At 39.9% G+C, this 12,312-nt stretch overlaps 1 protein-coding gene across 2 annotated transcripts in view; it reads right to left on the minus strand.

The window, feature by feature from the left end:
• Positions 1-12,312, minus strand: part of gpc6b (glypican 6b) — a 128,652-nt gene that overhangs the window by 51,840 nt on the left and 64,500 nt on the right. For both annotated transcript variants that reach the window (XM_015966401.3, XM_015966400.3), the window contains exon 4: positions 11,824-11,989. In XM_015966401.3, the coding sequence (XP_015821887.1) occupies positions 11,824-11,989 (166 nt within the window). The remainder of the gene's footprint in view (positions 1-11,823; positions 11,990-12,312) is intronic.

Genomic DNA, 12,312 nt, shown 5'->3' on the forward strand with positions numbered 1-12,312 from the left:
AGCCTGCTTCTCGATCATTCAGCACTAGACAATGGAAGATGCACGTGTGCACTGCTAACGTGATCATCCATGTCTTGATAGCGTATTGATCTTCTAATTCTCAAAGGACCAGGATGTGGATCAGTGTTTGAATTCTGACTAAAGAGCAAACCTCAGATACAGTAAGCAAGCTGACAGCAGTTCATAAATCACACCACGCCTCACATAATTCATCTAATTAGAATCTAATCCCACTTTTAATCCCGTTAAACTCCACGTGGCCTGCTTTGCAAAATGAATGGTTATTAATGTTATTAGCAATGTTTAAAAATGTTCATTGAATTGGATGCACATTATTTTAAGCTAATACTCTGCAGTAAATTACTTTTCTTTGAGCTCTGTTAAAATATAGCTTGCATGTTTTTTTAATAGTAAATGTACAAAGGAAGTCTTAAGAAGAAGCCAGCATGGATTAGGCCCTCCTGTGGGAACAAATGGATTAGTTACTGGCCACTCAGCAGAGTTCATTTAATTATTTATTCAGACTGGATTATTTCAGTGCAACAGTGTGACCTTCAAGCTCTGTTTAGGTTATATTTCTATTATAACTGCAGATGCATATTCAATCAGTTGCAGTATCCAGAAGCATATTTGAGAATATGAGCTTTATGTAAATGAAGTTAACGTTTGGCAATGAACTTACAAAGTATGTTAGGGTTAGTAGGTTTATGTATTCACAGTCTTATGGGAAATCAATTAATTATTTATTCATAAAGCACTTTATAGTATGAGGTATATGCATCATTAAAACCAAAGTCATATTAAGGCACACCACCAACAATAAAAGGAAAATAACAAAAATGACAATATTTGGTCTCCTTTGTAAATGAAGGGTCTAGCATACGGTTTTCATTTTGGAACTTGGATGAGCAATCCTGTGCTGGAGGGCCCCATCCTATCCAGTGGGTTTTACGTGTTTCACTCATCCAACATGGCTGATTTTAATCAGTAGGTGATTAACAGGCTACTGCAGAGCTTCATGAGCTACTGGAGAGATGATTCAACCATTGGCTCGGGTGTGTTGGAGCAAAGACAACTAAAGATAGCGAAGCTCCAGGACATCTTATTCATGTTTTAGAACATCCTCAGGTCCCAGGAAAACAATGTTTTACATAAGTGCAAACGGATGTCTGCTTGTAGAGGAACAGCATCAGGTTTACTAAAAAAACCCCATCTGACTTTCAGCTAAACAGCATCAGGAATCCACTTTAATAGTACACAACCATACGACTGTCGGAGGGGGCTGATTATCCCACCGTGCGAAGCAGGCTTTACGTGCATGTTCTGGAGACAAACTGGGTTGACCACTAAAAGAAAATGGTAGGCATAAGGGCAACAGTGACAGAGGAGTTAAGTGTCCGCCCCGATGCGCCCTAGGCTTTAGACTCTTGAAGGCGCTATATCAAAAACAGGCCATTAACTTAAAAGGGAAAATTTAAAACCAAAAACAGTTAGTGCATAAGGTTTGTGCTGGAGATGACTTTCATCTAGTATGCCAAATGTACTTGACGTGGTCATAATGATATGGCTAACATTTGTGTTCTGCTCCCTATTAGCTCTACACTTAGGTCAGCTCGACCTGGGCCAGGTGGGAACAGCCCAACCTGCACCAATTAGAGGCTCCCACTAGCAGGTAGGCGTGAGAGTGAAAACTTCAGCCAGCCAATTAGACCACATAAAGCTGGACGATAATTCAATAATTCAAAATATCTATCAATAGACACGTGGTGCGATAGAAAAAAGAATGGATTGATAAAACTTCGATAAACAAGTTTCCTTTTTTCATTATAACCTATCAGATATCAGCATACTAGACTCACTACTTACTCCTAACCAATCAAAACCACAGACTCAGGAACGCTATGTCACCAGGCCCTCTCCTTCTCACGCCAAAATAGAGCATGAGGCAGCAAGATGTCTCAGCGAGAAGAGGCGGAGAAAAAATAAAAATACCAAAAATAAAATGGCCAGAGCTGCACGTAAAATAGATTTTCTACAATTTAGAAAATATTTTTCAATAATTAGCATCGATCAATATAAAAAATTGTTATCGATATATATTTTTTCTATATCGTCCAGCTCTAAACCCAAAGATGATAGGTGGGTGTGTATGATTGGCTCAGACAAAACAGAATCACAGGAAATCAAGGCTGAAAAAGTGGTCGGCTCTGCAAGAACAATGCATGAGTGTAAATGCAACGACCCCGCCTGACCCAGACCGGACTGACCACAGTGTAAATACCCCGCACTCCAAGCCAGCATGTTGTCATAAAATCAGTCTACACAACAAATAACCTAAAATTAAAACAAAAACATGTTATTTCTTTGTTCCTCTGTAAAACAAAAGCATAAAAAATTCAGAAAGATTTTAATATTTAAAACTACAACTACAGCCCTGCTTTCACACCCACACCTGTCTTAGTTTGCCTCTGGCTAAATGCCAGAACAGCTTCTTTGTGCATCATGCCGAAACTGCAGATAAGGTGAGGCAAGGCTTGTGTTAACGTGACCTGGCATGTGTTTCTTTATGTTCAACTTCTCACAGATTGTTGAATTATTTTAATGAGAGAGTGTTACTTCTTGCATGGTTATAGAAAATATATGCTTCTCTCAGCAGCATAGCCTCTGGCTCTAGATTGATGGATTAATCTTCACCTCCCACATCTTCTCTGGTCGGTGAAGCTGGTACGTGAGGATGGTTTGAACAAAAGCGACGAGACTCAAAAAGAACGTGTTGGTCCGTGAAGCTGGACTTTCCTCATCTATCTAATTTGATTTACAACCACACTGTAAAACAGTAGCTTTCAGCATATCAGAATCCATGTGGCGTTTCTATTTAACTTTTATTTCTCTGTCCTTTCTGACAATTTAACTCCAAACAGAATCAATGATTTTTTAATGCTTAGAAGGCAAGCTAATTGAAAACCTTTTAGCCTGTAATGAGCATGAAATGCCAGAGCCAAAACATATAGAACTGGCATTTCTTCTGCACCAGGGAATAATAATCCAATTGACAAGAACCCTGATGAAGACAGAAAGAGAGCTGCTGCAGGATTAATGGCACCAATCCAAAGTGAGTGGAAGTTGTGTCTAAAGTCGTTTCTTATTTATATATTTTATTGTATTGCATGTATATGGTAGGCTTGGTTAGGTTTTGAAGGCAAGCAGCATTCTGCAGATATCAACAGACATAAATCTTTATAAAAACAACACAACAGTTTGCATTTTCTGACTGATTCCGCGTATACATTTAGGGGGATGTTTACAACTTTTGTGCTGTTTATTATATGAGATTTATTTGGAGTAAATAAAACACTGACATACGTTTAAATAATGATTCAAACCTTAACAAATGAGATCATTGCATAACCAAGACAGATTTCTTGCACTAAACAGCATTAATATGTTGTAGATTCATGTTTAAAACTTTAGCTGAATTGCAGAAAATTTGGAAAAACACCACTGCACAACACTCGGTGAACAGCAAGGGTGTTTCTTGATCATTTCCGCATCCATTAGATGCTTTTCTGTACTTTTATAATGGACACCAAGCAGAAAGATCCCATGATGATGATGATGAACACACTGAGCTCTGTGTTCCTTCCTGGTGCAGATGTCTTGGACTGTATGGTTGCAGACAACATCCTATAGAATAGATAACATAACTCAAACATGATAACACAAGTGTGATGAGGTCGTAGCCTATGAGGTCAGCATGGCCAGTCCTGCTTCAAATATTTGATGACAAACTCACAAAGGTGACCATATAATGAATTTTCAAGCAGACTCCACTGAGGACTCTCATAGGCTGCTACAGTAAGCCACCATAACCATGCTACAGATGCATGCTGAATCCCCTCAGCTATATTATTGTTTCATACTGAGGGTTAGTAACTAGAACTAGTTAAGGATTGAAACATTATACAGAATTGGTATTCATATCATTAAAAATAAACAAGGATGGTACTGTAAGGTGATGTTGGCCATATGACATTATCACAAAGAAACTGCAACATTTGAAAATGCTCTTGTAGCAATTTGGTCACAAATCTTTCAGATTATATCTGTTCAAAATGTTTTCATATGTATTTTTTAATATTTGAAATTCCAGCAATGCAAGAGTGAAACCCTGAGACTCTTGAAGAAACTAAGAACCTCCCTAAACATTGGAAGATTTTTTAAAGGGTTAGGATCTATCACTTCAACTTTAGGACCAGAATCCCCCCCCCCCCCCCCCCCCCCAAAAAAAACAAACAAACACGTAAAGACGTTTGGAGCTAGAGTCTGTTGTTTTGCGCTCTGTTGTTGACTGTGGCAATGCGTGGGGGGAGTGTGGCCTAGCAATTTAATTTTGTGTAAATGGTTATTTTACCAGGAAAGTACATGTTAACTCATTCACTGCCACTGACGACTAAAGTCGTCATTTTAAATCCAACTGTTCACTGCCAAAAACACAGATAAGGTTTCTCTTTACCTTGCTGATGGTTTCATTTGCGGCTACAAACTTCCTCAGAGCTGACGCTGATGGTGGCGACACTTCCTACTCCGTTTATCCGCGGGCAGTCCTATGCGCGATCCAATGAGTCCCGCATCCACGTCTCCTTATCTCTATTGCTTCTTTTATCCATCTTTTGTATTTCTGTTGTTCGGTGTTTATGATCCTTGTGTTGTCCCAGTCCATTATGTGGTTTTCTCTTGTGCAGTGATCTGTTACGGCCGATTACTTTATTGTGCTTTCTGCTTCTTCTTTTGCTGCTCTTGTGTGTTTTCGACTTGTTTCTTTCTCGCACTCCTTTCTATGTTCTATTGTTCGTGTGTTGAGTTGGCGTCCGGTTTCTCCTATGTATGTTTTATTGCAGAGTTTTCATGGGATTTCGTAAATTTATTATGGACATCAGAACACCCCACCATACACAAAATGTCAGTAATCAGAACACTATATCACCGAGCAAACATGATAACAGAAGAAAGAGACCGTAAACAAGAGGACAAACACATACAATATGCTTTAAAGACCTGCGAATACCCGACATGGGCAATAAACAAAGGAAAACAACAAACAACAACCGAAAGAAAAGAACAATCTAAGCAAAGAACCAGAAACCCAGAAAGACAAGAACCAAAACCAGTGATAACCCTACCATACATCAAAGGCATAACAGAAAAAAATAAGAGCAACAATGAAAAAACACAACATAAACACACCAACAAAACCATACACAACAGTTAGAAACAGACTAGTACACCCGAAAGACAAGATACCAGCTGGACTTAAATATGGAGTCATCTACGAAATCCCATGCAAACTCTGCAATAAAACATACATAGGAGAAACCGAACGCCAACTCAACACACGAACATAGAACATCACCCCCTCACCCTGTTTCAGAGGGTGAGGGGGTGATGTGTAATTGTTTAGTTACGTGAACAGTGAATGAAATCATCTCAGAACTGTAAATGTGTGTGTTGTGTGTGAATAATAACGTTAATTCAGCTTAAATACATTTCATTTTATACAAAATCTGCTGATTTTAGAAGCATTAATGTCAGTATATCGGTATCGGCAAATATCTGTTATCGGCCATAACATTGATCTTAATACTGGATACTAGCAATGTGTGCTGCTCATTCTAACAAGTGAAATGGCATGAAAATAATCTCAATCGCCGCTTTTGCTGTCGATTCAATGCTCCCATTACTCCTGGTTGACATCCATCATGGCGGAAACACGTGATCAGGTGACATACGTGCAATGTGTTGATGTTTTGAAACTAAAGACATGCCAAAATTAACGAATTATATTACTAATAATCTAATTTAACGATAAAAACTAGACAATATTGACGCTTACACATTAGGGTTAGTACGATCGGGGGAGGATCGCGTCAGTTCGGTCTCGCACAGGAAGTTTTCGTTCACATATAGTTTTCACTTCACTCACACACACGCTCACTGCTCTCTCCTCCCATTGAGCAGCTGTGGCGAGAGCTCAGAGGACACACACGGCTCTCTTTTCTCACTCCCACTTAGCGAGAGCTCCGTGCCACAGACAGAGATCTTTACTGAACAGCATCCAGGATGAAAATGAATTGCGCATGCGAGAGCTCCCGCTGGTTGATTCTACTTGTCAATCGGAGTCGGTAGGCGTGAATTTCAGCCGGCCAATCAGTCCGTAGCGTCCCCTCTGTCCCTGTTGGACCTTCGAGGATGAATTCTGAAAAAGAGTCACCTCAGAATGGAAAACGCATATCTGACCCTGGTGTGAAACACAATTCTGGTCCGGTGCCCGACTGTACTGACCCAACGTGTAAGCTCCGTAACTATAATCCTTTTAACCAGCTTTGCTATCAGCTATTAGCCTACTACTGTACTTTTAGTACTTTACCGTATCGCTTTTTTGGATGAGTAACAACACAAATGTTGCAGGTAAATTTAGCCTATTTCTATTTCACAGACTTGTTAACTAGGGTTAAATCACTCAGTATCCATCTGTTGGACTCAGTTAAAGCTGTATAGTTTAATATCACCTCAAACGCAGCGTAAATGTCAAGCATGCCCTTCAGAGAAAACACTTTTAGAAATATTTGGCTGATCTACAGCTGTCTTGTGCTTCAAGCTGCCCTTGACGATGCTCTCTCTGTGTTCAGCTCTGCGGATTGTTGTGTTTACTCCCACTCGTGAGCCGGGCTCTGCTCTGCCCTCATGTTCGAATACCCGGTGCAGCTAATCCAGAACAAAAATTAGTGACTGCAGAGCTCAGAAAACAAGATCACACACTGAAACCTGCACCGATTCTCAGGGGAGGGGGCGTAGGATTCGATGATTATTCTGTTTCCTCTGCTTCCAGGGAAACTTAACACAAGATGACATCTGTCAGTCTTGTTCTGCCTGCTGCCAGAATGCAGCAGCTCATCGTGCACCTAAAAATGACTAAAGGTTGATTATTTTATTTTGCAAATCTAGAAACACTTTTGCTGGTTTTAGTAATCATTTCTGAACTGAGTAATTCTTCGATATTATCAATAATAACTTTCAGGTTTACATTTTCTTAGTAACTCTGTTGTATCTACCTCTAGATAACTGCTGAGCTGAACTCTGTTAAAACAGCTGTCCTCGAAGTTTTCAACCCAAAGTTGCTGCGGATCTCATTGAGAATCAACTCAAGGTCTTTGCAGCTTTCCGCCCTCTATGTGGTGGTTCTGATTCACTGGTCCATATCATCCCAGAGGCTTTCCCAAAGACTGACCTAAAACTTGTATCAAGAAAAAAAAATAGAAGCTTTTTTTCTGCAGACAGAGCAACAAACAGCAGCTCAGAGCTCTGAGAAAACATTTATCCAGAAAACAGACATTGATGACACAGAATCTTGCTGATGGCTTAATCTGCTAATGCACACTTAATGAGCTAAAGACAACGCTGAAATATGAGGGACCTGTTGCTGCATTTCTCTTCCTTTTAATCAAGAAACACTTAAAGTGAAAAACAACCTCAGGATATGTGTCGTTTATTTCCTGATGCAAATACGTCTTTGAAGGCTTTCCACCTAACAGCAGCATTATTCCAATTGTCTCCTGATTTATTCTGAAACATGCCGATGACCCCGAACATGCAGTCGGAGCTATTTTCAGTTGAAAACAGAGAACAATGAACGCTGCAACAGATGGCACGTCCCCAAAGAGCCCCGATCTCAGCTTCACTGAGTCGGTGAGGGATTAGATGAAGAGGGAAGAGAGACAGTCCAACTAAATCTACAGGAAGGGAAACGTTCTCAGAGCTGCATGAAAGACTTCCCAGTCGAGCTTATGAAGGGGAGCAACGCTGTTTGATTTACTGTAGTTCACTTGATTCAACTATTTATAAAAAAAATCAGCTGTTCATGGGGATATTAGAACCAGTCATCAGCTGTTTAAATAGTTATCTTTTAAATATTTTTTTTTACTTTTTTGAATTTGTTTTTATTTAAACCAAGGATGTTTGATACTGACTTATTATTTTACCAATAACTGATATATTGATATAGTCTTATTTTTCCAATACCGATAAGAACCAATACATGCAGGGTCCCCTCTGATAATATCCATCCATCCATCCTCTTCCGCTTATCTGGGGTCGGTCGTGGGGGCAGCCACCTAAGCAGAGAGGCCCAGACTTCCCTCTCCCCAGCCACTTGGGTCAGCTCCTCTGGGGGAATCCTAAGGTGTTCCCTGGCCAGCCAAGAGACAGAGTCCCTCCAGCATGTCCTGGGCATTCCTTCTGGTCTTCTCCTGGTTGGACGTTCCCGGAAATCCTCACTAAGGAGGCGTTCAGGAGGCATCCTGACCAGATGCTTGAGCCACCTCAAATGGCTCCTCTCTATGTGGAGGAGTCGCGGATCTAATCTGAGCCCCTCCCGGATGACCGAGCTTCTCAGCCTATCTCTAATTTCAGTCGCTTGTATCTGCGATCTTGTTCTTTCGGCCACTACCCAAAGCGTGTCACCATATAGGTGAGGAAATATCTACGTAGGAATGTAGATCGACCGGTAAACAGAGGAGTTTTGCCTTCCGGCTCAGCTCTCTCTTCGCCTGCATCACTGCAGACGCAGCACCAATCTGCCTATCGATCTCACGCTCCATCTTTCCCTCACTCATGAACAAGACCCCGAGATACTTAAACTCCTCCAAATGAGGCAGGACCTCATCCCTGACCTGGAGAAGGCTTTCTATCATTTTCTGACTCAAGACCACGGTCTCGGACTTAGAAGAGCTGATTCTCATCCCAGCTGCTTCACACTCGACTGGAAGCCGCTACAGCAAAAGCTGGAGCTCATGGTCTGATGAAGCCAACAGAGAAACCTGATCATTAAGTCACCAAAACAGATCCCCTCAATATCTTGGCTATGCCTAGAAATCCTGTCCATATAAGTTACGAACAGAATCGAGGCAGCCTTGGCGCAATCCAACTCTCACTGCGAAAGAGCCCGACTGCTGCTGGCAATGAGGACCAAGCTGCCATCAGTCATACAGGGACGTAGCCCGTATCAGAGGGCTCGGTACCTCATACTCCCGGAGTTCCCCCCAAAGGGCCCCCCAAGAGACACAGTCTCAGGGGTAAGGGGAAGGTTAAGTAGCTAGAGGTTAGAGGTTAAATGTCGATGAAATGTGCGTTTTACTGCTGGTGTCTGAAACCGATGCTCTGGCACAGCGCGTCGCCTCCCGATACATTGGGAGTCCCAACCCAACGCGTCGGAAACAAACCCTTGCTTGCTCACACAGTATCCATTTTTCTTTGGGTGTGAGAACGTGTTGCTATTTACCATTCTGCTAGAGAAAGAAAGCATTTTAACTCATGTGTTATTCACACCTACTGTGAGTCTAAATATGCTTAATTTCTGATTAAATGTTCTGATATGGAGTCAGAATGACTCAATAATAAAATGATATTTCTGTCGTTAATGGAAAAAATCTTTTTGTTTCATATTTTTCTATTATCTAAACAAAATTTCTTTCCCTTTGGTAATAAAAAAAAAGCATTTTTGGAAGAGCCCTCATCAAAAAGTCAAATGCTAGACATCAGTTTTGTATCGGTCCATCAAGAGGACTGGGAATCACCTGGCATTGTATTAAATATGAAATAAATCTATACATTTCACAGATTTATATTTGTATTCTTTGTGTTGGAGCTGACAAGTTTCCTCTGAACTTCTCAGAAAACTTGAGGCTCCCTGCAGTGCACTTCTTCTCTCCTATCAGTCACCATTTAGCCCAGCAGGAGAGCAGAATCCCATGAATAAAATCATGTTTTTTTTTCTCATGGAGGAAAAGTTAGAAGAATGACAACAAACACATAAAGCAGCATAATGTAGGCCTACATGAAAATATATAACACGCTGGATTTAATATCTTTCAGGACGGGAGGTCGGGTGAGTCAAAGGCAACTCACCCTGAAGGTGTTTAAAACGGGTCGTTAAAAATCCTGCATGTTTTAATCGTTTTTTATCGGAATCAATTCTTCAAAGTTTGAAAGATTTTTCTTTAGATTTAATCATAATAGCTTATGATCTATTATAATAACAAGATGGCAAGGATGGGGGTAATTATTGCATTTCAAACAGTAATAATGAGGAAATATTTTATAACTAACAAAGTAATATTCAGTTAATTACTTGATTACGACATACATCAGGGTCATACTTGGATTTAAATAATGCAACCAGGATAAATCAAGTGCAGCTGACAATACACTCTAAAAATGAAATGCTCATTTAACTTAACCAAGTTACGTCAACTGGCTATAGGGTTAGCATTACCCTTTACATTTAAGCACCTAGGATTAGTGGAACCAGTTGACACAACTTGTTAATTCAACATATTATTTCTTAGAGTGTCGGGCACCAACTCTTCACAGAGACAGTAAATTTACCCAGAAGAGAAGGCAAGCTCAAAGAAACCCTTAATGAATAACTGTGAGCATTGTGTTGAAAAACACAAATGAAGTAAAATCGTGTCAGAACATTGCATAGAACACAATTCAGTCACTTTTTTCAAAAGAATTCATAACAACTGTTTGTTTTCTTATTCTTTCCTTATCACTCGCTGGTTTAAGCTTATTGGTCATGTGTTGCGGTAACATTAGACTAATGATACTGGTGCATCCCTTCGTGGGAAGGCAAACTCTTTGATCTGTGTAGACGAAATGCCTCCCTACACGGTGGTCCCCTACACATAAATCAGTTCTATTTATTTCTATTAGGGACACAACGATAGCACTTTTTTCCAAACCGATACGATACTGATACATGGTTCTGAGTACTCGCCGATACCGATTACCTATACCGATACTTCTACTACACAAAAAAATGTAATGGATTGGAATACAGGTTTTATTTTCTTCTCTGCTTTCAACAGGAAAAGATTGTGAGTAGATAAAAGTAAAATATATAAATAGAAATCATCACAAAACTAAAATATTAGGTGAACAGAAATGACAAGTTACAGTGAAGCCACATTCAAGCAGCTGCATTGGTATTGGTTAACTTTTACCGATGCCGGTACTGGTATTGGTATCGGTGCATCCCTCATTTCTATGTACATGTGGTATACGCTGTAAGTCTGAAGTAAAATGTCATTATAACAAGTATGAATGTGAGACTTGGTATGGTTGATATTTCATGGTAAAGGACTCAGAATATTTCTAAAGCCCCTCCATATCACTGCCTATTAATTACCTAAGTTTTATTTGGTAATCAGTTATTAAATACCTCAGTTTTGCATATTTATTTATTTATTTATTTATTTATTATCCTTTTATTATTGTCTTACCACACAGCTGTAATATAAAATGCTAATAAAATAAAAATGATTCAAATCACAGATATTTTAAACTCAGTGGAATGTAAAAATTATGTTGCTGTTCCTTCTGTGACTCAGAATACACATGTTTTTTTCCCTCTATAAACCATTAGTTTGTCAGCAACAAGGTGTTTACTGTTGCTTGAGAGAGGGACTCAAAAGTGTCACGCGTTCTTATTTTAAAGTTGAAAGCACGACACTTTCCAGTTTGTAATTAAAAGCCAACACTGGTCAAGGCAACAACAGCGGGAACTGTCAGAGTGGAAATTGAATCTTTTAAGTGCTTCATTAAAGCGAGAGCTCACATTCTGTGCTTTTTCAGTGTATCATCCATGTCCATTAATTCAATTTGGCCACATTACAGAGCGACGTGCAGTCATTAATACAGCAACTCATCCTGGCCCAAAAGGGGGAGGAACTGAAATGAAAATAACTAGAATGATGCTTGACTTACCGATGTACTGGTTCCATTCTGGATCCAGATCAGCTTGATTGGCAAGGCAGCCCTTCATCACATTAAGGCAGTAATTCTTACAGGGTTTTACTCCTATTGAGCCCTGACAATAAGGGCAGTAAAGCATCTTTGTCAACGCTTTTATACAAGCTGGAGTGCTGCTGACCTGCAAAACACAGAGAAAATATTGTCATTAGAGTCTAAACAGCATAGAGGTAAGATCAGAAGTATGATCATTTACAGGTTTATTAAATCCTTTGTGTTCTATGGAATATTACCAAGATCAAATTTTAGCATTTTATTTTAAAAAAATTCTGTGTAAACGGAAAAGTTGCCATAAAAACCAAGGGCGTCAGTTTGTTTTCAGAATTGCTGGGGACAATAACCATACACTTGAGTGGGGTTTAAAAATTGCTGGGGACAATAGAGTAGGTGTCGGCGACTCTGTAGCCGCATGCGGCTCTTCCATCCATCTGATGCGCTCTCTGT

The sequence above is a fragment of the Nothobranchius furzeri genome, chromosome 14 (genome assembly GCF_043380555.1).
Source record: "Nothobranchius furzeri strain GRZ-AD chromosome 14, NfurGRZ-RIMD1, whole genome shotgun sequence".
NCBI classification, from domain to species: domain Eukaryota; kingdom Metazoa; phylum Chordata; class Actinopteri; order Cyprinodontiformes; family Nothobranchiidae; genus Nothobranchius; species Nothobranchius furzeri.